The following is a 25,800-nucleotide window of genomic DNA, read 5'->3' on the forward strand; positions in this document are numbered from 1 at the left end:
ATTCAATTACAAATTAACTTAATAATCGATTAATCAAACAACGAGTCAAACAATCGATAATCGATTATTTCTAGTATTGATTAATCAAATAATCGATTAGTCAAACAATCGATTGATTTAAAAGATTAATCAAACCCAATTATCGATTAATCCATTTTTTACCCAACGCTAGTTCATTTTGTTCCGCTTCTGCAAATGCGATGAACTCACTCTGCTTCTGCAATATACAGGGTGATTCCTATAGTACCTGCCACCGTTTGGGAGCGTATAGGGGGTGCCTAGGGGAGTATTTTGATATAGGACACTTGGGGTCGGAAATCTAAAATAAGGGCGCCAGAACCAAATTATTTATCTTCTGGAATTTCACGCCTGTATGTAGGCAACCCAACCGACCGACGTTTCGCGCGGAGCGATGCAGAGCGAGTTAGCGCGAGGAAGCGACATGGGAGGGAAGGAGGGAAAACGACAGTCAAAGGCAATAACGTTTACAAGTGTTCAACGTGGCCACCGTTGTTCTCAATGCACTTCCTACATCTAGCCAACTATTATTATACTATTGCCATAGTGTTTATTCACTTGATACGCGTCCTTGCAGACGGGATTTCGTGGGTTTAAACAAAATTCTGATCAAGTGTCAGCCACACATCGCCGCCTGAGATCGCTCCGTGTGCACCGCCGGCCGGTTGGGTTGCCTACCTACAGGCGCGAAATTCCAGAAGGTAAATTTGGCTCTGGCACCCTTATTTTAGATTCCCGACCCCAAGTGTCCTATATCAAAATACTCCCCTACGCACCACCTACACGCTCCCAAACGGTGGCAGGTACTATAGGAATCACCCTGTATATACCTACCTAATGCCACACAAGGTTGTTTCTTACAAGTAATCGCACCACCACTGTTAGACTTCCTGTTGGTAATATTCCCCGAAATCATAGCTTCAGGGTATCCTATTAAATCACTCATTTCTTATGCGGCTCACCCATTCCACTCTACTTGAGTTGACGTGTTCCTGCTCATTTGGAAATTGCAGCGGAGCGATGTCCTAGCTCACGTTTACCTACAGATAAATACAGTGGCTTGGCTGACCGCACGGCACCTGTCACTTTGCCGGCCGCACCCCTCTCCTTTCCAGCCGGACCTGTCACATTGGGGTAAAATTTAATACAACACTCGTCAATAAAATGACACTATTTGACTCTGAAATTACTTCCTCGTCAGTAACTTGTCATTTTCCTGACTTATGTAAATAACTATTACCTTTTCTATTCTTTTCCTCCTCCATTTTCATTATATCCCTCTCTTCCTTCCACCCCCTTTCCAAATTTCATCATCTTCGACTTTTCTACTTTATTAACTCCTTTGCTTTTCAATTTACAAAATATAGAAAACCGTAGCCGAAATGGTACTTCTTTCGCGTTAAGTGGCCGTAGAATCCATAATTTCAAACAGTTCCAAGATCGGGCTACTGGATCAAAAGTTACAGCCCTTTGAATGTTCTTTCGAAATTGGTTTCTAGTCTATAACTTTTGATTGAGAAATCTGATCGAAAAAGTACGAATTGTTTTGGATTCTACGCACCAAAATTAATAAGAAAAAGTGTTTTCCCGAGAAATTTTGGTGTAGTCGATTTTTGGTAAAAAAAGGAAAGTTGTACACTGCCTTTTTTTTGGCCCGAAAGAAAAATTGTCTCAGATCGACCGGGAAAAAATATTTTCTTATAGAATGTGGCGTTACCTAAGCATCGCTGTGACTCATGGCTGGGCTTAACGAAAAAAGAAAGGGAGAAGGGACTCTCAATAACGATAAACTATGAATTCTATTGGAGGACTACACCTTTTTTGCTCTGACTATTCAAGCGAACAAGTGAAATCTAAGATTTTTTTGCTCTTGTAATGTCAGACTCAACTCAAGTGGAAGTGTTTGTACTTAGAATAGACCTTTTCGCTATGGTTTTTTATTATCCTGCTTGATGTAACAATGTATTTAATTTAATACGTACAATAATAATTGCTAAAGTTGAATAACGTTGCACACTAGAAACTAGGAGGATTAGGAGAATACCAGTCGATAATGGCTAAATTCTCCCACACAAATTGCCCTCTCAGTCCCTCTGCATCCAGGGCAGCAAATAATGCAGGTCTCGCACCTTCTTCTGCAGTGTACGTTCCGGTGTTTCCCGTCAAGTCCGTTTTAGAATAGCCAGGGTGAACAGAATTAACAGAAATCTGCCTCTTTTCGGGATCGTTGTCGAATTGTCTTTGCAAAACGATCGTTAGGGCGGCAACCGCAACTTTGGATACATTGTAAGGAGAATCTCCCCATCCGTTAGTAATATGTTTATTTTGTCGAACGTCACTGGAAATCAAAGACGATTACTTGTGGAATTTTCAATAGTAAATTTTTACCTTAAGTACTCATTCATTAACTGACATAAACCGTCAACTGTTAAGTTCCTTGATGCGAGCCGGTCTCTGAGACTTGCAGAAGGAATGTTGGACAAATGACCAAAGTAGCTGGATGTATTGATGATTCGCGCACCATACCGTAATAAGGGCGCCAGAATCTCGGACACATGTAGCGTTCCAAAGAAGTTCACATTTACCACCTTCTCCGCCTCCTTTGAAAAAAGCTGGGTACACTCCTGGAATGATGTAGGTAATTAGTTGCAGAAGCACAAAATAAAAGTAAATTCACGCACATCAAAAGTAACTCCCGCATTATTAAACAAAAGGTTTATTCCTCCTTCGCGCTTGGCTATGTAATCTCGAAACCTTTTAATACTTTCCTCATCTTCAACATCCAATTGACGGAAAATGGGGTTTAAACCCAATTTTTTGAGTTTGCAAGCTGCAGCGTTCCCTTTAATTGCGTTTCTTGCCGTTAGATACACGTTTCCATTATACCTTTGGCACAACGCTTTTACTATCTCAAATCCAATACCTTTATTTGCACCAGTTACCTAAAAAATTCATGTTTAAGGGTCTACCAAACGATAGGAATTAAAACGTACCACAGCAACCTTCATTTTCGCTAGCGTTTTCGAAATATTCTATTCTTCTGCTGCTTATTTGCATTGCTATATATAGGTACGTAGGGATGCAAAGGTAAGTTTTCAATGTCAAACCACCAGCAGATAGTAAATATTGTTGTGGTTGTGGTTGTTATCTTTGTAACGGCCTAGACATCAGATCCTATGCACATTATTTTTAGTTAAATAGGTACGTTGAACTTTGATTAGAAATAAAACAAATAAAAAATGCAATTGTAATCGAAGCAATGCAAAATTACAGGAAAAATTTGGGAATCGAAAGAAGAATTAGAAATGTTATACCAACTACCCCTGTGCCTGTGGTAAAACAAAAAACGTAACATTAAAAAAGGTGGGTGGCAACTGTAGAGAAACAACTTAAAGCTGCAGGTCGATGGCATCCCTGAATGCCCGAAATTTTGGGATGTAAGATGACTATCTGCATCAAGCATTTCAAATGAGAGCCAGCTTGAAAAATCCCTGATACGTATTCCCAGGAAATTGAATCAAAAATCGCATTGGTATACTATAGAACTTCTGAATTTGTTTAGAATCAGAATTGCATCTGTGAACAAAGCTGCACATTAATACCAAATAAAAATTCGATCCAAAGTGACTGAAAATTCCAGATGTATAGACGCGGCAGACGAGCGGTTTTTCTTTTAGTGCTAAACATATTTGAAAATGGTTTCATCAAAGCTTAATCAATTGTTCAATAGAACCTCAATTCTTTGGTATCTCATGAGGCAGTTCTTTTTACTCCAAGCTCTTAGAGGTCTATAAATTGTTAATTATCAGTGGGTAAACGCATTAAAATTACATTTCAGGTTGTAAAATAAGACAATTAGTATTAAATTTAAAATCAGAATCGCCGCGCTAAAAACTCCCATAAGGATTGCATTGCCCTGTGCTCCCTGTAAGTACTGTAAAGGTAAGTGTTCATTGAAACGAAGCGGGCGCGCTAGACTCGCCGATTTTTAAATATTACTAGCTGCCTGACCCGGCTTCGCAAGGGTGTTTATAATTTTCGTATTCGTAGTTACATGTTGGAATGGATGTGTATGATGTTGGTTACAGAAAAAATAGTATCTTAAAATTTGGATTGAAACCCCTTTCCCGAATTATATTTTCACCAAAAAATGATGTCATTTGGAATACACATCAGTTTATAACTGTTGAATATTCTGCAAGAAATGATTCGATAGAGGGTTTTGCCCTGAAAGAAGTAATGAATTCAGTGGTTCAGGTGGCGTTGTAAGTTGCGGTAATTTGTCATCTCTACTGGCACAATATAATCCTGCTGGTTCTAGTCGAAACCTCAAAAGCGGAAGGAATTCTGTGTAGTATTGGACTCGATCATCTACTTTTTGAAGCCACTCGGGTTTACATTAGAACCTAAAACTGCCGTTTTCATGTTTCCAAATAATACTTTCTCATTTCCTCTTTTTGAGCACCGTTTTGTTTCGGAGAAATGATCACAAACTATACTTTTTTATATGGCCCGTGGAAAAAGTACACAATGTATTTAGTAGCACTTTTTATTACGAATACAACTAATGTATAGTTATTACTCTCGCTAGGAAAGATTGCCGGTCACAGCACACCTTGTGTCGATCTACAATCTATGTTTTTCTTAAGACGCGAGCGACTTCCGGAATAGGATCGTGCCAATGTTGTACGAAAAGTCTATTTGTTGAACATTGACACGATACTATCCCGGAAGTCGGTCACATCTTTAGAAAAACATAGATTGTAGACCGGGATCAAGTGTTCTGTGACCGGCAATCTTTCCTAGCGAGAGGTTTATAGTATCTAACATTTTTTCTATTTTCGAGGAATTTATTCGATTGGTATGCTAGCAAGTTGTGTGCAGGTGCTGTCTTGTAGAGTTCAAAAACTGGCAATGAGAAAGTGTCTTTTGTCTTTTTTGTTGTATCTGTTCAACTAACCCAGCAAAAAATAAACATAAAATCGGCAAGTCTCTGTTTTTCTGTCATATCTTCGGAAGTAATCAGAATTATTTTGTTTTCTCTAAAGCACGATAATATTGGTTTAATTGCTCATCTTTTCTCTAATTTGACTATCATCGTACCTTCTATGGTTTCGATCTCCGTGATAGACATCCTTATCTTGGACACTCTTCCAAGCGAGAGAAAGCCCGTACCAATGAGTACCCCGTCGTACCTACTGTGGTTTATAGTAAATCTTAAATTACTTCTTAAACCTTTGGTAAATTTAATCCCTTTATGGCTTAATTGTATGTTGGGTGAGTTGGGTCGTCCTTAGAGGTACAGGTTGGAATGAATTTTGTAGTCACGGCAAACCTTGCTCTTTTTATAAATAGAATTTGCGGACATATGTTTTTAAAGCAGTGATGTAGGGTAGGTAGGTACGAATTTATATTTTATATCTGGACGATTATTTTCCTAAATTAATTAGGCTATTCTTTGCTTTCATTTTTAAGAAAAGAGTTTCCTATTTGCTTGACTTAGCTTAGAGCGTCACATGTTTCGATAACGCAAGCACAAAAAAAAGGGCTATCTAATTTCATGCGCGTAAATAAATTTCATATATGTATATAGACTTTCGCAGTCATTTATCCTGCAATCGGATGAACAGTTTAGAGACGTACGTCTAACCCCCAAAGTTTAATCGCAATCGGATAAACGGTTTAGGCAAACATAATGGACATTCATACGTACAGACAGACAGAAATTTTTTTATTATATAGAAACCTTCTCGGACATATGTCCAACTATTCCCCAGTTTCATTGCAATCGGATGAACGGTTTAGGCAGGCATAAGGGACATACAAACATTCATTTTTATTTATATAGATATGAAGATGCGTTCACTTGGACCAAAGATCATGTACATACGCGCACGTACATTTAGGTGCAATGCATTATACGGCGCGTCCGTTGTGCCCGCTCCGCTTCAGTGAACGCATCCCTTAAAGTCAAAGTGAGACGGTCTATAGAATAGCGAACTTCCGTCAAAAAAGTGGGGTCATTTTGACCCCAATTGAAAACTTTCCTTTACTAAAGTGCGGGTGGTAAAAATGAGAGTAGTTGGAGGGCAGACAACTGAACCACGTATCTTTGCGTGATCTTTCCGGATCCAGTTAAAATGAAAAGTAAAAAGGTTTTCTTTGTATGAATCTGAAAGGCTTTTAAGAGAATCATGTTCTCCTTTGTAGAAATCGACGCCTCTGCTAAAGACCAAGGGCAGATTTTCATAAATAAGAGACAGAATTTGAAATAAAAAGTATATATGTATATAAAACAGGATAATACAAATAAAACAAACATATTGCTCACATTATTTGTAAAATATTTAAATGAAAATATGAAATATTTACATGTGATGTAAGGCGCATAAAAATAAAATGATTACAATATGTGATTTCGTGAGCACTAACTTTGTCAATGATAAACAAATTGATATGACTTTGTTACAAAAAGTTATTAAATTTAAACTGCTAGAAAACGAACATTTATTTTTCTACGTTTAATAACATTATACTTAGTGATATTCTAGCAGCTTTACACAGATATGATGTAGATATAGACATATTTACAATGATATCAATTTTAGACGTAGGTGCTAAGAAGTAGAATTAAAGCACTTATATGTGATTTTGGCACATTAATTAACAATACGTGCTTAAAAATTAAATTAACAGTTACAGAAACGCTAACTAATAGTGTTGTCTGCAATCTAGCAATACCCTATTTACAATGTTTTATTAAAAATATGTCGTGATCGAAATTTATACTCTTGATTGTTGACAACACTACAACACAATATTAACAATTATTTACTTCAATACATTTAATATCAATGAGATTCGGCTGCTGTAATTTTCAAACACACACCTCCATATCTTCTAAATTTATTGTACTATCCGCACTGGCTAATTTTAGCAAGGTTTTCTTTATTCGTAACGCTGGCAACCTGACGTTCGCATTCTGGTGCCAGCATTCGCGCATAAGTTTCGCCATTCCACTCAAAACCTTAAAAACAAATTGCACGCATTCTATGTGGAGCGCTACTTGCACAATACGTACCAGATCGCTGGCCCATCTGTTTGGTAAATTCGGACGTTGCTGATCGACGCAGACCACCTTTCTCATATCCTCAAAGCTAGGATCACTTGGCACCACATCGTGAAACGGAGGTTTATAGTCTTCGGCGATTCCGTTGCTAATCGTCCGCCGACTTACCTCCCAGTAAACCAGACCCAAAGCGTAAATGTCGACACGCCGAAACGCGTCGAAATTATCCATTCTAATACTGTAATAATATAAATGATGATTACTAGAGCAGTTTGGGGCGAGTAAATTGCGCTTACGTTTCGTCAAGAACTTCGGGACTCATGTACCGCTTGGTTCCAACTCTGGGATTTGTGCCTAAATCTAATTCGTCAGTTGCCTGAACGTGAGTAACTGCCAAACCAAAGTCCGCAATGCAACAGCTTCCATTTGATTTGACCAAAATATTCTTGCTCTTAATATCACGATGGGCCATTGCAGGTTTGCCCTGTTAAGAAATTAGTAGTAAACCTAATTCGTGATTTTTTAATTTATAATTTTCTTTCATTTCACAGAAAATGGTTATAATCATGGGCGTTATGAGTTTCGTGGATAATTGAAACCAACTGCATTTAGTTTCGGGTTCATGGGTTCATTTTAAACTGTGGCTTTACTACGGACTGCATTTTTGTCTATTCAGCTTTGTAATGTAATAGTACATAGTAGTATTATTAACAGAATATTAAGTTAGTTGTGAAAAATTTATACCAAAGAACTTGAAGGGCGGGTTTGGAGCTCCCAAAATTTTCAATCTTTTCCACCCTTATTTGGGGGTTATGTGGGTTAATCCGACAGTCGATACAGGGTCACCTATGCCAAACAGTTGCGTGACGCACCAGACAGTGAGGTTCAAGCGCATGTGTCCAAGACGTGCTTTGAGTGAGGTGTCAGCGACGTCGACGTTTGGCGTCTGAGGTTGGCGTTTGGGTACGCGCTCACGTTTGGATCTTGAAAATGTTATGTCACACAGCAAGATATGGGGCCATTGACAATGGAAATCGTCGATTGACTGTGACCTTGAAAGTACACATTGACACGGTAGCAAATGGAGTAATGGATCTCTGATGACCTTGAAACTGGAATAACCCATGACAATAAAAAAAAAGGTGTTGTTGATATCTGATGACTTTGAAAATGAAATGACACCGCCAAGAAATGGAGGTCATCGATCTTGGACAACCTTGGAAATGAAATATTGGGACCCGGGCCAAAAAGTGGAAGCTTCACGTCTACCGCGGGTGAGGCTCTTACAAGTCTCCTAGAAACACAGTTTCCAGACTCTGTAGACTAGCAGCTTTGGCTTTACACTGTAGTGATAAGGTCAATAATACTGTACAGCGCACCTGCCAAGCGCAGGGCAACCTACACGAAGCAGCTAGACAAGGTTCAGAGACTCATCTGTCTGAGAGTCACTGGCGCCCTGAAAACCACACCAACTTTGACCCTGGAGGCATTTCTAGGACTAAGAACCTACACTTAGCTGTGGAGGCAGAGGCTTCCATACAGCTAAACGATTGGGACAAGTGGAAGAATTAAGGCGGATCTGGGAGGAAACCCTCAGATCCATCCCCTCTTTCAAGAAGGGAAGAAAGGACAGGGAGCAGTGACTAAACTTGGATTGCCCGTTTCTCAAACCCGAGGGGCTCGTGTGGTTTACGGAAAGGGGAACGGGCCTGGGTATATATGGCGATCGACTGAGAGCTGACGTCAGCTTCTCCCTTAGTCAGCAACAACCGACTACCTACCTGAGTTCCAAATATTTCCGTATGGAGATGTACCAAACCATTTGCAATCGAGAGGCATATTCTAAGCAGCTGATGGTGAGTCAAGGTGGTTCTGTTCAGATGATCGTACAAGCTGCCCAACGAATGATAATGCGTCAACAATAAAAGTTGTGTACACGAATTTCTCGAAGTCATATCGGATCCGATGTATCCTAGTATATTTTCGTGCCTGAGTAGTATTGTGCTGTATATCTCTGTCTCGCGTGTCCAACTAGCTTCGTCTCGCGAAAAGAATATTTTAACTGCCACACTTTCGCCGTGCCAAATCCCTCTCCATACCTCACCGTAGCGACCTTTACCGATACACTCCAGTAAAGATATTTGTTTGGCAAGAGTACGTTGTATAAGTAGCGGTAGACCGGAGCCGCTTCCTGATGTGAGCGAATGTTCTAGATACTCTCTAAGCGTGCTGTCTCCAGCAGCGGTCGCCCTTAACAGATCGTCACTGGCAAAGTAAGTATCCATGTCCAGCTTGCTCTGCTCTCTTAATCTGCGTTTGTGTATATGTCTTAAAACGACTAAAGTTACCGTGACGGCGATGGCCAAAACGATGGCAGGAATAATAACGGCGAGTACTAATTTTAATATATAACTTATCGAGTCATTATATACACTGGCTTCCTCCCGAAATAATGGAGGAAGCTCGGGGAAATCTCCACTATTGCAAAAATCACCATCGCAACACCGTATATGATATTGACCGACAGCGTGCCGTTTGCGCTGAACTGCAAATGAGGGAGTACCACAATACAGAGGTATATGGTCTGCATTTGTGGTACAGCCACGCGTGACGCTCTCCTCGCCCGAGCTTTCCCGCACTCTCGATTTCCAACACTGCACCGCGTCAACACATATAGACGGATTAGAACAGTCTGGCGCTTCGCACGAGTAACATTTATAACGCTTTATGTAACCGGGAACTTTATGGTGATTATCTGACCTTTTGGGTAATCCGAATGGTGGCGGTTCTCCGACATCGAGATCATTATTTGATTCATCATCGTCATCGTCTGCATCCTCTTTCAATTGTGGTTTGTTTAGGACTTCCCCTGAAATATTATTTTATCATGCCCCTGTAATTGTAGAGAAAAATAGTTACCTGTGCAAATGTGAAGTATAAAAACAACTAATAAACAATTGATAAAAACAGAAACAGCCATGTTTGAAAGGGCTGTGATAACAAGATGGTATTTACGGACAAAACAGTTTCTCGCTCATTTTTATGGTGTGAAGAAACGATAAAGATATAATTCTCTATTAAACAATAAAGCCCCGCACAGATTCCACATTATTATTATTAAGTACTAAAATACGTATGTAAAATTTCCACATTTGAAGTAAAACGACAGCTGTAAAATTAGTTCCACATCATGATACAGGATGGTACCACTCCACGATGGTACACTGTATACACTCTCATACAGGGTATCCCAAATTTATAGGTCCACCTCGTAATACAGAAATCGTAGCAGAAATCCAGTGTTGTGACAGATACACTTATTTATAGCGTTTTCGATTGGCAAAACTCGTACTGCACGAGTGTTGCACGAGAAACTGAAGAAATCCATGTGAAAATTGCTCTCAATGGAACATAAATATTCGTAAATATTTGCTGTCATTTGTCCATAACCTCATTTTAGATTTGTATTTATACAATGATTTAGGTAATCGACAAATCTGTATTCTAAAAAATGACTGAAACGATTTCACTATTATTTATGATAAACAATGAGGAATATAAATTTGAAATTCCTGTAAAGAACCAATTTTTGGCGTTCACTTTAAAGAGTAAATGCAACTTTTTGTAAAGTAGAAGTTATATGGCTAGTTCATCATCTTCGCTATCGCTAGATGACAACAAAAAACTCTCCAACGCAAGAAACAAATTCAAATTGGCGCACTTTTATTTTGAAAATTTGCTCCACGAGCTCTCCGACCTCGTGCGTCAAAATTTGCATTTAGTGCGTAATTGTTGCATCACATTTGCCAATGGAACACAGAAAATTGCCCTAAAATTACCAATAGAACGTAAAAATTGTACTCGTGCAGCACGAGTTTTGCCAATCGAAAACGCTATTAGTATCTAGTTACAGATACAGATACATTTTTTTAGATACATTTGTTTCGGTGTATCTAGATACAGATACAAATACGAACCTATATTTTGTTCGAATGTTGCAATCGTTCACCTATTTCACTGAGACCCACTCATGTACATATAATAAATCCTATTTGTGAGTACAAAATCGTAGTTTGCCATCGGTAAATAGGAAGGAAGAGAAATGCAAGTGGATAAATCGGGTTAGTTATGTTACCATTGTAACGGGATTCTTTTCGAACTCAGTTTGTAAGAAATTGAGGTACAATACTTATCCGAATTTTTTCATATGTGAAAGGTCCAATAATCATATATTACGTGTCAAAACCTGTTTATGGTGTACAGACAAATAAAGATTGATTGATTGAATTTTGCTTCTTTGTTATACGACCTAAAATTTTAATATCGCTCTCATTTAAAAAAACAAAAGTTGGTATCGGTAAAGTATAATGATAAATAAAATTCCTTTCCATCATCTCTAAATGAAGAGAAAAAGTTCGTTAAGAAAGTTCTTTTTAGTTTTTAAATACCTTCCCAAATAACGATTTTAAAGCCAAAAATCAAAAACGTAAATTATAGTCGTATTTTTCGCCAAACATATTTAAGAAACATTAGCCAGGGGGTAAATAACTCAAGGATTATTTTTGTCCATTTAACTATGCGAATTAGCGAGATCGCTGTACCAACTGTACTACCACGAAATTTGATACAACCTGTATACAATGCTTACATTTTGTGGTTTTTTACCATAGACTTCTTGTATCTATGGTTCACCAGATGTTGTTTATTGACATATGACACCCATTGACATATGTCAAAATCAAATATTTTCCCTTTTGTAGGTTATTGTTTAGTCATTAGTCGACATTACTTATTTTTGCCGTTACCAGCTCTTTTACCGAGGTGTGAATAAAATCTAAGAAAACAATGAGTTTGCATTAATTAAAGGAGTGAGTGATCTTAATTTCATTTTGGAGATTTATCTTTACACATGCATACATTTATTAAGCCCTTCTTCTTGTTATAAATAGAAGTTTCTTTTGTTCTGTTATTCTTGAAAGTACCTAATTTTTAGATTAAAAATGGTGAAATTGACCTTCAATAATTTCCTAACAAAAGGGGATCCGCAGGAAACACCTGTTCTTATTATCGGTCGCTTAACCAATCTGTTACGCATTAAATATCAAGATATCAAGTGCAAGTTGGAACCAAGAGTTACCGAGGATGTCAGTTGACAACGTTTATGCTTTAACTACTTACCGAGTGATTATTTTAGGTTTTTAAAACGGCTATATACAGTCTACATCCATCACCTACTGATACATGCTCTTTGTACTTAAATTTGGCAACGGTGGCTGCATTGCCTACCAAGTGTAGCAGACATAATACACCTTCTAGATCGCATGCCATTACTCGTCTGGTGCAAAATTGTAGTGTTGGAGTTAATGAGAGCGTAGTGGTGAGTATCCCTTAGAAGTAGGTAATTCTACCTGCATATTTTCCAAATTCTTTTCCACATTTTTGTACTTACGGTGCTCACATCTCATGACTTGATCTGTGTACAGCAAATGTGTCTTAAATGTATACATATGGGCCATGTATAATTAAAAAATGGATCAACGAATCATGATACTTGGTATTAGTGGGGCAGACAATGGCAAGTATCTTTCAGAGAATGATACAAGCATAAAGGCTTCTATAAGGATACTGTTTAATATGAAAACACTGGCCACTTAAACAATTGAAAATGGCCGCAGTTTTCCAAGATGGCGGTACAGTATTAACTATTGTTAGTGTCAAGTATTTCTCAAATGATGATGCTACCATTACATTTGGTATGAACGCTAAGACAAGGATATTGTTTTAAAACGCTGGCTATTAAAAATTCGAAATGGCCGCTGTTTTTACTTCTCACTAGATTTGCATGATCTGTGCCGCCATCTTGGAAAACGGCGGCCATATTGAGTTTCTTAAGTGGCCACTGTTTTTGTATAAAACAATACCCTTAAGAGTCTTCTGTACCCACTGCACCCAATGTAAATTTCCATAAGAGCGCCCGCCATAAAAACTCTATTTGTTTTTCCAAAAACAATTTTTTTTAAGAACTATTTTATAAATTTAGACCTTTATCTACAAAATGTTTGGACTATTTTTTTTTTTAAGTTTATAGCAACTGAATACCGATTGTTTAAAGATTAGATGTTTCGCACCAATTATTGCGCTAATCTGTTTTATTTTTTTACTCTCGATCAAGACGATTTATGGAAAAAGTAAACCGACAGTTTTTTAGATAAGTTACTTCTAAACATGACCCCAAAAAATGAAATAATAATTTTTGTAAATAAAGTCTGTATCTTGGCGGGCGTTAAATCAACAATTTGAGTGTAACAAGTGGCGCCGCTGCACAGTGTCGGTGGGAACTTACTAAAGACCAAGACAGGAGTTGACAAAGCAAGAATATCATCTTATCTCTTGCAGCTATAATCATCTATACACTATAATGTAAAAAAGTTGCGCTTAGGTAAAGAAGACTCTTAATGGGAATTCATAGCGAATTTCATGGTGGTATAATTTAAATGTGAGTTGCCACTAATGATAGTTGATATGTACCGCCATATTAGAAAATCGGCGTTTTTATATAAAACAGTACCCTTACAAGAGCATTCATACCAAATTTCATGCTTGCATCAACATCTGAACGATACAAGCATTTTCTGGCATATCTGCCACTGCGCTATATTATAGGATAGAATAGATGGCCATAGGCAACCAACATTGTTTTTACAGTTCTTAAACTGTTACTACCCTCATACCCCTCGCCTCATCAAGTTAATATTTCAACCTTATCGTCTTTGCTATATATATTTGTGTTTTTTTATTTTGCGCCTGGTGACAATAAAATATACAGGGTGTTATATTTAAAAACGAAAAGTTAAGGCTAAACTGGAAGTCCAAAAAAAAAAGACATTACAATTATTAAATGCATTAATATTTGTTAATATAAGCACACCAATTAGTAAAAAAATTGCTTCACAAATATCGGAGAACTTTATACTGCAACTGTACCCCAATGAACTGTGATTTTGTTATAGATTGTGTGCGAAAAATCTGATGTATTTGCAAGCGGTTGCGCTGTCGCACGAGCGTTTCCACTGTACAGCAAAAAGACTCTAGCAGTGAGTAACGAAAACATTACGGTTTCTGTGGAGTTTGTAATTGTACCATCCACAAATGGTAAAGGTACTGTATTTATTTATGCTTAGTAATAACAGTATACAATTTATGTTGTAGAAGTGGAAGAACATGTGCAGATGGGAGAGGTAACAGATGAAGAACTAAAAGCTCTAGAACATGCTGCGTATGGTATAGCTTTGACGGCACGCATTGTGGATACACCCTGTAATGAAATGAATGTGGATTACTTCATTCAGGTTTTTATCAACTTTTTGATTGATTACGATTCATGGTAATTCTCAGGAAGTGGACGCTATTGGGAACTTATTACATATCCAACCGGTAATTATACGGGGTGAAGAATTGGCAGAACGAGGCTTTGGCGGAATCTACGGGGTGGGCAACGCTGCATTAGTGCCGCCCGCTTTGGTTGTATTAAGTTACACACCTCCGTGTGCTACAACTACAATTGCTTGGGTCGGAAAAGGAATCGTCTACGATACAGGGGGTTTGAGTATTAAGGGGAAGGTATTATGCAAATGTGTTGTGTAATTGTAATTCAGCTTCTTATAGACTGCAATGCCAGGAATGAAACGGGACTGTGGAGGTGCGGCTGCCATTCTTGGAGCTTTTTATACCGCTGTCAAGTCCAACTTCACAGAAAATCTTCACGCAATTTTTTGCTTAGCTGAAAATTCTGTGGGTCCATCAGCTACAAGGTAATGTGTGCTAAAATGGCATTTGTTGCTTTACCTAGTTTCCTAGACCGGATGATATTCACACGTTATACTCTGGGCGAACTGTCGAGATAAATAACACAGATGCTGAGGGACGCTTGGTTCTTGCAGATGGTGTCGTTTATGCACATCGTGACTTAAAGGCCAACATAATCCTAGACATGGCCACTTTAACTAGTGCACAGGTATTTAGAAAGTCTGAAGGCATGGAGGGAACTTCGCGTTTAAAGTCTTAAATTAGAGTTTAAAGGTCGATTCTCACTTTGAATTAAGACTTCAGGTTTCAAAGTCAGAATCTCCAAAGGCTGAATTTTACAAGCGCATTAACGCATTTCTAGAATCTTTCATAAGCCTTTTAATCCTTTGTAGTTGGTAAACTTCCTCTATGCCTTCCTAATAAGGTGTGTCAATTATAATAATTTTGTGCTAGGGAGTGGCCACAGGAAAATATCATGGCGCAATTTTGTCCAATAACGAGGATTGGGAACAATTTTGCATGCAAGCCGGACAAGTTTCGGGAGACTTGCTGTTCCCAATTCCTTATTGCCCGGAGCTGCATTTTTCTGAATTCGCTTCAGCTGTGGCAGACATGAAAAATTCTGTAGCTGACCGTAGTAACGCTCAGTCCAGTTGTGCCGGGTTATTCATAGGGGCACATTTAGGTTTCGATTATCCAGGAGTGTGGGTTCACGTTGATATGGCATTACCTGTGTACAGTGTAAGTAATTATTACTGTTCTCAAACATCCCATACTATGCCTTGTGTTATAGGGAGAAAGAGCGACCGGTTATGGAGTTGCTTTACTAACAACATTATTTGGTAGTTATTGCAAGCAGCCGTTACTTAATTTTATTGCTCCAGAAGTTGATGTTAAGGAAGGGGTGCCAAAGAAGTCTCGAAAAAATTGATGTATCTTACGGTACATTTATGTGAACGTTGCATTAATATTTTGCATGTTTTATGTGGTCATAAAGATCCGTACATTTTTTCGAGGGGAGCCAAGATTTTGTAAACATTAAAAAATAAAACTTTTCTTTGAAGATATGTAGTTTATTCATATTAGGAACTGTATTCGTCTTTCATTCAAAGTACCATAGTAGTGACTAATTAGAGTACTGGGGCGCCGACCCGTGTAGCGCAGTTCAGTGGAAGCTCGACTGCGGTACAGGGTCCCTGGTTCGAATCCGGGTTCGGGCATGGATATTTGTAAATGTATAGTGGGTTGGATAGGTAGAGCAGCCTCGGCTGAAACCCCGCCCACTTAAAAATAAAGGCAAAATAAAAACTGAGACAATTTTTTTTTCGGAACTCAAAAAAAGGCAGTGTATAACCTTCCATTTTTACCAAAAATCGCCTACACCAAAATTTCTCGGGAAAACACTTTTTCTTATTAATTTGGGTGCGTAGAATCCAAATCAATTCGTACTTTTTCGATCAGACTTCTCAATCAAAAGTTATAGACTAGAAACCAATTTGGAAAAAAAATTCAAAGGGCTGTAACTTTTGAACTAGTAGCCCAATCTTGGAACTGTTTGAAGTTATCGATTCTACAGGCCACATTCTATAAGAAAATATTTTTTCCGGGTCGATCTGAGACAATTTTTTTTTCGGGGCTCAAAAAAAGGCAGAGTATAGCCTTCCTTTTTTACCAAAAATCGACTAAACCAAAATTTCTCGGGAAAACACTTTTTCTTATTAATTTGGGTGCGTAGAATCCAAATCAATTCGTACTTTTTCGATCAGACGTCTCAATCATAAGTTATAGACTAGAAACCCTGGTTTCCAGTAATATGAAAGGTGCCTTATATTGTTAATATTTAAATTAATTTTTATTGTCAATTACTGTGATTCAAGCACTTTTAATGGTTTCACGCACTTTCCAAGGGCTTGATGCTTTGTATTTTCAATTACTTTAGAAAGTGCTTGGTAATTCCAAGCTCTTTCATCACATAAAAGTGCTTAGGGCTTGCAAGCACTTTTATCAAAACAAAGTGCTCGGTGCTTCAAGCCCTTTTCAAGAGGGCTTTACCCAGCTCTGGCACAGACGAACGTAGATAAAAATACGGAAGCAAAAGAAGCAATAATCGTAGGTAATTGCACAAGTGCATCAAAATTATCGATAATTTTTTTAAAAGCGTGTTGTCTAAAAACTGCTTGAGTTTATTTTCATATTTTGGCCAAAGAGCCAGACACCGACATTGCATAAAATTAGGCGCCCTTCAGAAGAGATTTTGTAATTAAGACAGGGAAAAACAATACATATAAATCCCTATGTCTACATCCAAGGTAGAGAAGCGTAGTATCCCAGGTTACATCCCGAGGCGCTTGTGTAAAAGTATACTTATATAAGTTAAAAGAAAAAAATAAATATAAACAATACCTAAATACTAATTTTTATTGTAAAATTTGTTTATACAGATGTACAGCTAAGAAAACTAATCTACTTAAACAAACATTGATAATTAAAAAGAAGACAACTTAAAATCCGTATTTTGCTTGCGTTTGTTTGCGATTATACCTATTTTCGGACCATGTTTTCTGGAGTTCCTTATCGTTCGCCAGTGCTTTTTGTGCTAACGCAGTAATGTGATTCTTCACCTTTCTCGTACTATCTACTGTTTTTTCTATGACAGGTTCAGCTTCGAGATCTGGATCTGTTAGTGACCTTAACCAAACCTCTTTGTCAGGTCTAATGGCATCTTCGTGGATGTCAATTAGCTTAACGTTTCTGGGGATTCTTTTGGTATTTCCCAGTAACTCTTTGAACTAAAATTGTTTATGTGAAAGTAAAATGTATGAAATAATTAAACTTACAGCTTTATTATCGAGTCCTTTGTACGGCTGATCGACATCGGGAGCAGCTTCGACAGTTTCCGTTACTTTCACTTGCTCCGGTTCTGGTTCAGCTGGCGGTTTCTGCAGTTTTTTCTTCTTTCGTCCACAAACTTCCTGCCAAGTTGCATCATCGTATGTTTCGGGAATTTCAAACTCTTCGTCGTCTGTCGAGTCCGACCCATTTTTAATTAATGAAATGGGAGTAGGTTTTGGAGTTGTGTCTTCTGCCACTTTTCTTTTCTGTGGAGTTTTCGAAGGTGGCGGTTTTTTACTATTCCTCTTTTGAAGAACGTTGGGTACAAAACTTGTGCTCGACAATGGGGTACCTTTAGGCGGGGGCAGTAATGTGAATAATCCTGAAACCTACTTTACAATTAACAGAGTTACACTTTGCAGTTTAGATTTTAATACTTTTTGTTTTGATTTCCTTTCGACTGGCTTTTCGTCTTCGTCACTGCTGTAGTCAAGGGTAGGTATGTCTATTCTAATCCGTTTTTTTGGTTTTTCAGTAACCTCTTCTGTTTTTTGTAGAAATTCGTCTTCAACTTCTTCAATTACCTCATTTTCAACTTCTTGTGGAGGAGGTAAAGTCGAAAACAAATTCCTCTGGTCATTTTGAGGTGCAATATTGGAATCGGAAGGCAATAGAGACTTTGTTAGTGTTACTGTACCATTACAGAGAGAATCGGACTCTGCCTCTTCTTCATACTCGCTGTCACTGTTGCTGTCGTACGCTACTAAAGCCATATTTTAATACTACTCCAATATAATTAAAGGATTTGTTGCTCAAATTAATCAAATATTAAACAAATCAAAGCAATGAGTGAGGTTAGAATTAAAATCTTCCAAACGCATTACTTCAAGTTCAAGCTCACGTCAATGTAAAGTACCAAAGGCGGCTCGTGAATTGAGACAAGTGGGGTTACGTCCATACTACTTGGGGTGGTTACTGGTTAGGATAAAAAATCCAACACTTATAAAAATATTGAATGAAATTGACTGACAAAAAAAGATAAAGAATTTTAGTGTCGGGTGGCCCTTCTTGCACGAAAACTTTATCTAATAAATTTATCGACGAAGTGCTCCATGTTCTTGGGTTGTAGGTATATAATGTGAAAATAAGATGCAGACTCAAAAATAATAGTTTAATCTTAATCTTATTTTCACTTTATCTAGCGCGAGCGAAAAAGTTTATAAATCGGCCTTTATACCAGTCCAGCCCTCTTTCTAATTTTCTCATTCCTGATCCTATCCTTACCTGCCTTCGCCTTGGACTCCCTTTCCAGACTTTCCGCTTACGTATTACATATCCTCCGACTCTATCGAAAACAAAGTGTGACGGTAATTGGGTACGTTGATCTCTGGAATCTTAGTGTTGGGCAGCGTGGGTGAAAATGAAATCCATATAGGTTGCTTATTGAAAAATTGAAGTTTTCTTGAAATGAACAAATAATGCCACCCTAATTGTGTAAATTAAAGCTGGTAGGTGTTTGTATAGTTCCTTACAATCTTAATGCGGATACCTACCTACTTGTTATCAGTCTCCTCATTTTGGTTACCTTACCATTGTTATTACCGCTATATTATCCATTATGAAGTTTTAAATGCATTGTAAGGGATAGATAATTGAAACAATTTGCTTATTTATACAGTATTTTAATGCGCAAAAATACTTAAAAAACAAAAAAGATGTACATAATAGTAACAGTGAATAAATTATAACGTTTCTTTGGGCGTATCAGGCGCATACCAATCAACAACACTGGAATCAAACCAAACATATTGCCCTTTTAAGTTATGTCCGCCTAAAGCCAAAAAAAGTGGGGCTGAGGCGCCTTGCTCCACAGTTAGAATACCCTTATGACTTGACATGTCAGTGTCAACGTATCCGGGATGAACATGATTAACTGAAATATTTCTATTATCCTTGTCAAGTAATCTTTGTTGGATAATGGTTAGAGCGCTGAAACCAACTTTGGATACAGCATACGTAGAACTTCCCCAACCAATTTCGACGTGTTTATCATTCTTGGCATCCCTAAAAAAGGTTTAAGATCACTTTACAACGACAAAGTGTATGTTTACCGTATAAATTGATTCATTAGTTCATTCAGCTGGTCTATCGTTAAATTTGGGTCACTTAGTTTACTTCGAAGCTCTACAGATGAAATTTTAGATAAATGTCCAAGGGAACTGGAAACGTTTACTACTTGCGCGTGGGGGCGTAATATAGAAAACAAAATTTCACATGCACGCAGAGTGTTAAAATAGTTGGTTTTAAGTGTAACCTCGGCTTGAATTCCAAATGGGTCCGTAGCATTATTCTGTGTAGATCAAATGTAAACTTTGTGAAATGGAAAGTTTCAAATTACTTTAAAGGCAATTCCGGCATTGTTAATCAAAATGTCAATTCCTCCCTCTTTGGTTTTGACGTAGTCACGAAATGATGTAACACTTTCTTCATTATCGATATCAAGTTGATGAAAATATGGATTGAAACCCAACGATTTCAGTTCGTTCACTGCCGCTTGCCCACGCCCCACATCCCTGGAGGTCAAGTAAACTTTCCCATCAAATTTCTCGCAAAGGCCTTTTACAATTGCAAGTCCAATTCCTTTGTTTGATCCTGTTACCTAGAATGGCTCCCCTAGTATATACTATACACCTCAATTAATACGATCTTACCACTGCAACCTTAGAGGACATCGTTTCCGTTTAGGTAACTATCAAGTTCTGTAAAATACTGAGGGGTCCAAAGTTAAACAAGTATTAGATAAGATAATTTAACTTTCACTTAAATCTATATTTAACTAAAAATGTGCATAATCAGGTTGAATGATTTAAATAAATAAATATAAACCTCCTGCCTGTGTGGCGTGGAAGCGCGACTGCCGCGGTACTAAAGTGTCCCTGGTTCGAATCTGGGTTCGGGAATGGATATTTGTAAATGTATAGTGGGTTGGGTTGGTAGAGCAGTCTTGGCTGAAACCCCGTCCACTCAATAATAAGAAACAAAAAATAAAATAAAATAAATAAATACAAAATTGTAAATGTATAGTGAGTTGTTTTAGACGGGGTGAGAGGGGGAGAGTTTACCTAAATGGTAATTTGGTGACATCACATGGGTTTGCTGAAAAATCTCGAGCGGTGCAGTTCTACCACTAGTTACCCCGTGAAGTTGCATCTCAAAAATGGACGGATCGCAAACGAAGGAATGTACGTGGTCCTGACTTAAAATTGATGTATTTAAAAAGAACAATAGAAATCACGTAGGTATCGCGTTTATATTTAGTATTGATTTATCGGGAAGAGGGCCATACCAATTGACGACACTGGAATCAAACCAAACACACTGTCCTTTTAGGTGATGGCCACCTAATGCGAGAAGAAGTGGAGCTGAGGCGCCTTGCTCTACAGTTAGAAAACCCTTATGACTTGTCATGTCAGTATCAACGTATCCGGGATGAACATGATTAACCGAAATATTTCTATTATCCCTTTGGAGTATACTTTGTTGGATAATGCTGAGAGCGCTCACGCCAGCTTTTGATACAGCATACGAAGAAGCTCCCCAACCGTTTTCGATGTGTTTATTATTCTTCGCATCCCTAAAAAAAGATTATTTCACGATAATAAAGTGTGGTTTACCGTATAAATTGATTCATTAGCTCATTCAGCTGGCCTATCGTTAAAGAAGGGTCGCTTAGTTTACCTCGAAGCTCTGCAGATGGAATTTGGGATAAATGTCCAAGGGCACTGGTAAGATTTACCACTTGCGCATTGGGGCGTAATAGTGGAAACAAAATTTCACATGCACGCAGCGTGTTAAAATAATTGGTTGCAAGTGTAACCTCTGCTCGAATTCCAAATGAATCCGTAGTATCATCCTGTAGGTATACATGAAATTAAGGTTTATTAAATGGAAGAGATCTAAATCACCTGAAAGGCAATTGCGGCATTGTTAACTAAAACATCAATTCCTCCTTCGTGAGCTTTGATGTGGTTTCGAAATGTTTTGACACTTTCTTCATTGTCGATATCAAGTTGATGAAAAGACGGGTTGAGATCCAATGATTTCAGTTCATTCACTGCTGTTTGCCCACGTCCCTCATGTCTGGAGGTCAAATACACCCTCCCATCAAATTTTTCGCAAAGTCCTTTTACAATTCCGAATCCAATTCCTTTATTTGATCCTGTTACCTGTTAATTGCTCTTCTGGAATATGCTACGTATAAATTATAAAATCTTACCACCGCAATTTTAGAAGGCATCGTTTCCTTTAAGTTATTAGACTAACTGTTAAATCGTGCCAGTTACCAACCGCAATGGGCGATAGATAAGATAACATACTTTCAACATTCACTTATATTAATAATATTATTGCTTAAACTCGTTTAAGCGATACAAACTAAAATGAATCAATATTAAACATCGAGAGTGCGTAGGCAGGTTCACTTCTACCACACACCAAGTGAGATTACACTGGTGAGTCCTGACAAAGTAGCGAAGTTGTTGGAACCTTTAAATTTAATATTGTAGGTATTGTATAAGAAGTGGTTGGGGCAGATATAAAGAGCGATGTAAGGCGATGCATAAGATCCTTTTGCTTCATATGACATTGACCGTACACGCAAAGATACATTTCTAAAAATTTCTAAATTTGAAAGTTAATTAAAAAACCCTGTTTGTTCAACAGTTAATCATTTGAATGCCATTTCCCTTAATGCCACACTTGGCACTGTATTGTTTGTATGAAACTCAAAAGTCACATTAACATACACTAAGAGCCATTTGGTTGAACGTTTATGGGTAGATAAAATATAAGTCACAATGAAAGTTAGTTCAATTATTGAAATTTTACCGCAGGGTCACCCTGACGTTAAAGAATTGGATCTAAGAAAGCATTTTACGATGGTTTTCCATAAAGGAAGAGGTTAATTTCTTTCCATTTAGTGTCAGAAGACTCTTGATCTGGTTATACCTACATCCTGTTGGCTGGTGACCTCCTAAGAAAATTTCCTGACTACAGTCGATTCACTAACCTCTTTTATTTCTGTACAAAGGATTACGAAAGTAGCAACAAATATACATCTTGGCTTACTCCAAGATTGCTTCGTTTGTTCCCTATCCATTTAGCTAATCCTCATTAACCTTCTATAGTACCACATTTCGAATACTTTGATCCTATTTTTGTCTTTTACAATAGCCTATCCAATTCCTTTGTTTGAAACGGTCGCGTAGTTCTGGTCTTTTTATAGAATTATTTAAATAAAATATTACTGCAATATTATCGGATAAGGTGACTAAAGTAAATAGGTTGGGAGAGATATATTTTAATGATAGCCTTGGGCAAGAGGTTTTATCATTTTTTTACCCACAGTTTATATATGAGCAAGTGAAGGTTATCGTTCTCACCCATTGTTGTGCATTCTCCTTGTGGTATGTTATTTATTTAGTTGCATCTGTTGTTCGTATTGTTTGTGAAACCATCCTCCCTGGGAAGTATGCAAAACGAACGGGTTGCAGTGGTAAGGCATATAAACCTCTGTTTTTGAGGGGTGCAAAATTGAACCTAGCTCTTTCCCATACCGTCATTGTTGTCCTAGAGTTTGCATTTTTTTAAACCATAACTACTTCTACTAACGTGAGTTTTATTTGGAAAGCTTTCTAGGACTTTGACAGTACTTTATAGCGGCATCTAGTTCTGGAAAGTGTACCTAAACAATGCTCTCCAAATCTTCGGGAATTGTCCAAGGAATCCCTGGAAAGCACTTACTGTAATTTTGAAAGGCTTCTAAACGCTTTCCAGAGTTTTATAAGTGCTGCCCTTAACAATGGCAGAATTTCTTGAGCAATCAAATGCTCTCCGGAAGCCCCTCCCTAGTTGTTTTTCAGGGCTGTTTATAGAAAAATGATCTCTCATTTTACGTACCTTCCTCCATCCGCTGTGCATTTTGTATTTTAAAACTTGTTTAATTTATTTTACCCATTTCTTAACTTCTTAAAGACTTTTGTTGATGAACTACAAACCAATACATCAAACGGCTGAGTGAGGCATCAAAATTTTCTCCTATCGCAATTACAAAATTCAAAATGGGCACTTCATTTAACACGCTATTTAGGTTACAGGAGGTAACAAAGGTATCGGATATGGCATCGTCCAAGGACTTTGTGAAAAGTTTAACGGAAGGGTATACCTAACATGCAGAGACGAGAAGCGTGGAAATGATTCAGTAAATCAGTTAAGGCAAATGGGTTTTAATCCACTGTTCCATCAACTTGACATAAACGACGAGAAAAGTGTCCAGAGGTTTAGAGATCATATTAAGACAGTAGAGGGAGGAATTGATGTGTTGGTTAACAACGCTGGTATCGCATTTATGGTGAGTATGTTTTTTTAATACTAATTAATAATAAAGTTACAAATATCAGTGAAATATCAGAGTAATCTTGTGAAGTAAGATTACTCGACTTGGGTAATATACAGGGTGTTTTACAATGGATGGGTTAAGACTTTTCGAGCGTATTTGTACTTAATTTGTATGGGACGTGTACTTCAAAGTATATAAGGAATGGTAATTCAGATAGTTATTTGGGTAATAGCAAATTATGGTAACAGTCAGTGAAACCTCAATTGTAAATTATAATGAGTTTCTCGTCATTTATTGAAGATAATTTATTAATTAAAATACTTATGCATTTTCATGCATAGGTATATTATATTTGTTATTATGTGCTAACATTCATATATTGTTACTAACAATTCAAAATATTTTACAGAGTAACTCACCAGATTTAAAAGGAATTGAAGCAGAAGCTACAATTGTCACAAACTTCTTTGGAACACCCTTGGACATTTAAGTTGGATTCCATCTCCTAACCTGAGATCAAAACTAAGTGATCCAACACTAACAGTAGCCGAGTTGAGCGAGTTAATGAATCATTTTATAAGGTAATGTAGGTAACTTAATTGTTTATGGCGTTTATTTGAACGTCGAGTCCGACAATACGATTTTATTCGTTCCAGTTAAAAGATACCATACCATACAAATTGATTTAGTGCCATTGGTGTGGTTTTGTATATTTGTGCCATTCTTATATTCTATAATATTGTACTTAAGAATATAATCCTGGTGTTGTTCTTGTTACAGAGCGGCCAAAAATAACGAACACGTAGCACAGGGATGGGGTGAATCGTCGTACATCGCGTCCAAAGTTGGTATATGTGCCCTTACCATTATTCAATAAAGAGAATTTGAGAAGCAAAACCGAAATATCTGTGTGAACTCTGTGCATCCTGGATATGTTGATACAGACATGACACAACACGTAGGTCCATTAAAAATTGAGCACGGTGTAATAGCTCCACTCCATCTAGCTTTAGGGGCGCACAAATTGAAAGGACAATTTTTGTGGTTTGATTCTAGTGTTGTAGATTGGCGCTCATCGCAACGTCCAAAAGAAGAATATCCCAATTTTTCTTTTTCACAGTGTACTAGTTATGTTTTATAGGTCGTTTACTTAATAGTATATTAAGATACAAGTGTATAATCAAGTCTTTAAAGCACGCGCAACGAGTTTAAGGGCACGACGCAAAGCGGAGTGCCTTTAACGTTGCAAGTGCTTTAAAGACAAATTATACACGTGTATCTTATAGTATTTTTTATTATACCTGCAGTATAATTTAAAAATAGGAAATACAATGAAATCATATTGACGTTATACTCGAATACATGTCTAATTAAGTGGGCTGAGTGTTTGTAATTTCACGATTGCCATGGAAATGTCACTTGACGTTTGCTTATAAAAATCATCGTCTTTGTGAATTAAACGATTTCCGTTGAAAAAGATAATACACCGTCCATTAAATCGATTGTTGTAAAATCTAAACAAACGTTGGTAGGTGTAAAATCCAAATCCAGTAAAGCCTATTATAAAGAATATGAAAAGTTGTTTCCATAGATGGAATAGGAAGTTACTTACGAATAAAGTCTTAAATGCATCCGCTGGCATATATGAAGGAAATGTCAAAGGTATTTAAATCTTCTA

At 37.5% G+C, this 25,800-nt stretch overlaps 6 protein-coding genes and 1 pseudogene across 8 annotated transcripts; 2 read left to right on the forward strand and 5 right to left on the reverse strand.

The window, feature by feature from the left end:
• Positions 1-1,950: 1,950 nt before the first annotated feature.
• Positions 1,951-3,045, reverse strand: LOC116159572 (carbonyl reductase [NADPH] 1-like). The gene is made up of 4 exons (XM_031472583.1): positions 3,012-3,045; positions 2,700-2,960; positions 2,407-2,642; positions 1,951-2,356 (listed from the first exon to the last, which is right to left on the reverse strand). Exons 1-4 carry the CDS (start codon positions 3,024-3,026, stop codon positions 2,035-2,037), a joined length of 834 nt encoding a protein of 277 aa, XP_031328443.1. The 5' UTR covers positions 3,027-3,045; the 3' UTR covers positions 1,951-2,034.
• A 3,622-nt stretch (positions 3,046-6,667) lies between these two features.
• LOC116179018 (activin receptor type-1) lies at positions 6,668-10,278 on the reverse strand. Its single transcript, XM_031498716.1, has 5 exons — positions 10,007-10,278; positions 8,869-9,956; positions 7,384-7,571; positions 7,100-7,325; positions 6,668-7,045 (listed from the first exon to the last, which is right to left on the reverse strand). The coding sequence occupies exons 1-5, from the start codon at positions 10,065-10,067 to the stop codon at positions 6,896-6,898; spliced, it is 1,713 nt and encodes a 570-aa protein (XP_031354576.1). The 5' UTR covers positions 10,068-10,278; the 3' UTR covers positions 6,668-6,895.
• A 1,531-nt stretch (positions 10,279-11,809) lies between these two features.
• Positions 11,810-15,956, forward strand: LOC116168656 (probable aminopeptidase NPEPL1). 3 transcript variants are annotated; one of them, XM_031484597.1, is made up of 10 exons: positions 11,810-11,955; positions 12,081-12,231; positions 12,282-12,464; positions 14,098-14,245; positions 14,297-14,436; positions 14,483-14,707; positions 14,753-14,898; positions 14,945-15,101; positions 15,347-15,634; positions 15,687-15,956. In XM_031484597.1, exons 2-10 carry the CDS (start codon positions 12,088-12,090, stop codon positions 15,822-15,824), a joined length of 1,569 nt encoding a protein of 522 aa, XP_031340457.1. In that variant the 5' UTR covers positions 11,810-11,955; positions 12,081-12,087; the 3' UTR covers positions 15,825-15,956. The 3 variants fall into 3 exon arrangements, with proteins under 3 accessions (XP_031340457.1, XP_031340472.1, XP_031340464.1); XM_031484612.1 differs by having other exon boundaries at positions 14,098-14,239; XM_031484604.1 differs by having other exon boundaries at positions 11,822-11,921.
• A 1,330-nt stretch (positions 15,957-17,286) lies between these two features.
• LOC116168677 (proline-rich protein PRCC) lies at positions 17,287-18,618 on the reverse strand. Its single transcript, XM_031484621.1, has 3 exons — positions 18,163-18,618; positions 17,731-18,114; positions 17,287-17,682 (listed from the first exon to the last, which is right to left on the reverse strand). The coding sequence occupies exons 1-3, from the start codon at positions 18,496-18,498 to the stop codon at positions 17,395-17,397; spliced, it is 1,008 nt and encodes a 335-aa protein (XP_031340481.1). The 5' UTR covers positions 18,499-18,618; the 3' UTR covers positions 17,287-17,394.
• Positions 18,619-19,398: 780 nt separating this feature from the next.
• LOC116168692 (carbonyl reductase [NADPH] 3-like) lies at positions 19,399-20,743 on the reverse strand. Its single transcript, XM_031484645.1, has 5 exons — positions 20,612-20,743; positions 20,437-20,494; positions 20,124-20,384; positions 19,837-20,075; positions 19,399-19,789 (listed from the first exon to the last, which is right to left on the reverse strand). Exons 2-5 carry the CDS (start codon positions 20,455-20,457, stop codon positions 19,468-19,470), a joined length of 843 nt encoding a protein of 280 aa, XP_031340505.1. The 5' UTR covers positions 20,458-20,494; positions 20,612-20,743; the 3' UTR covers positions 19,399-19,467.
• A 236-nt stretch (positions 20,744-20,979) lies between these two features.
• LOC116168684 (carbonyl reductase [NADPH] 3-like) lies at positions 20,980-22,224 on the reverse strand. Its single transcript, XM_031484634.1, has 4 exons — positions 22,002-22,224; positions 21,691-21,951; positions 21,400-21,638; positions 20,980-21,359 (listed from the first exon to the last, which is right to left on the reverse strand). The coding sequence occupies exons 1-4, from the start codon at positions 22,020-22,022 to the stop codon at positions 21,017-21,019; spliced, it is 864 nt and encodes a 287-aa protein (XP_031340494.1). The 5' UTR covers positions 22,023-22,224; the 3' UTR covers positions 20,980-21,016.
• An 880-nt stretch (positions 22,225-23,104) lies between these two features.
• On the forward strand, positions 23,105-25,306 carry LOC116161633 (annotated as a pseudogene).
• The last annotated feature ends 494 nt before the right edge of the window (positions 25,307-25,800 follow it).

Source organism: Photinus pyralis, unplaced genomic scaffold, assembly GCF_008802855.1.
Source record: "Photinus pyralis isolate 1611_PpyrPB1 unplaced genomic scaffold, Ppyr1.3 Ppyr1.4_LG1, whole genome shotgun sequence".
NCBI classification, from domain to species: domain Eukaryota; kingdom Metazoa; phylum Arthropoda; class Insecta; order Coleoptera; family Lampyridae; genus Photinus; species Photinus pyralis.

Bases quoted from the DNA above. Each gene is read 5' to 3' on its own strand.
- LOC116159572 (XM_031472583.1), bottom strand. The intron at 2,643-2,699 runs GTGCGTGAATTT...ACATCATTCCAG, and splicing joins ATGCGGGAGTTACTTTTGAT to GAGTGTACCCAGCTTTTTTC. The intron at 2,357-2,406 runs GTAAAAATTTAC...TTTGATTTCCAG, and splicing joins TTAATGAATGAGTACTTAAG to TGACGTTCGACAAAATAAAC.
- LOC116179018 (XM_031498716.1), bottom strand. From the start codon at position 10,067: ATGGCTGTTTCTGTTTTTATCAATTGTTTATTAGTTGTTTTTATACTT. The intron at 7,572-8,868 runs GTAGGTAGTCGG...ATTTCTTAACAG, and splicing joins CGGAAATATTTGGAACTCAG to GGCAAACCTGCAATGGCCCA. The intron at 7,326-7,383 runs GTAAGCGCAATT...ATATTATTACAG, and splicing joins CCCGAAGTTCTTGACGAAAC to TATTAGAATGGATAATTTCG.
- LOC116168656 (XM_031484597.1), top strand. From the start codon at position 12,088: ATGGTGAAATTGACCTTCAATAATTTCCTAACAAAAGGGGATCCGCAG. The intron at 14,246-14,296 runs GTACTGTATTTA...TTTATGTTGTAG, and splicing joins ACCATCCACAAATGGTAAAG to AAGTGGAAGAACATGTGCAG. The intron at 14,708-14,752 runs GTATTATGCAAA...AGCTTCTTATAG, and splicing joins GTTTGAGTATTAAGGGGAAG to ACTGCAATGCCAGGAATGAA.
- LOC116168677 (XM_031484621.1), bottom strand. From the start codon at position 18,498: ATGGCTTTAGTAGCGTACGACAGCAACAGTGACAGCGAGTATGAAGAA. The intron at 18,115-18,162 runs GTATTAAAATCT...ATTGTAAAGTAG, and splicing joins AAAGGAAATCAAAACAAAAA to GTTTCAGGATTATTCACATT. The intron at 17,683-17,730 runs GTAAGTTTAATT...AAACAATTTTAG, and splicing joins AAGGACTCGATAATAAAGCT to TTCAAAGAGTTACTGGGAAA.
- LOC116168692 (XM_031484645.1), bottom strand. From the start codon at position 20,457: ATGTCCTCTAAGGTTGCAGTG. The intron at 20,385-20,436 runs GTAAGATCGTAT...GAGCCATTCTAG, and splicing joins TGTCCTCTAAGGTTGCAGTG to GTAACAGGATCAAACAAAGG. The intron at 19,790-19,836 runs GTAAACATACAC...AACCTTTTTTAG, and splicing joins CTAATGAATCAATTTATACG to GGATGCCAAGAATGATAAAC.
- LOC116168684 (XM_031484634.1), bottom strand. From the start codon at position 22,022: ATGCCTTCTAAAATTGCGGTG. The intron at 21,952-22,001 runs GTAAGATTTTAT...AGCAATTAACAG, and splicing joins TGCCTTCTAAAATTGCGGTG to GTAACAGGATCAAATAAAGG. The intron at 21,360-21,399 runs GTAAACCACACT...ATCTTTTTTTAG, and splicing joins CTAATGAATCAATTTATACG to GGATGCGAAGAATAATAAAC.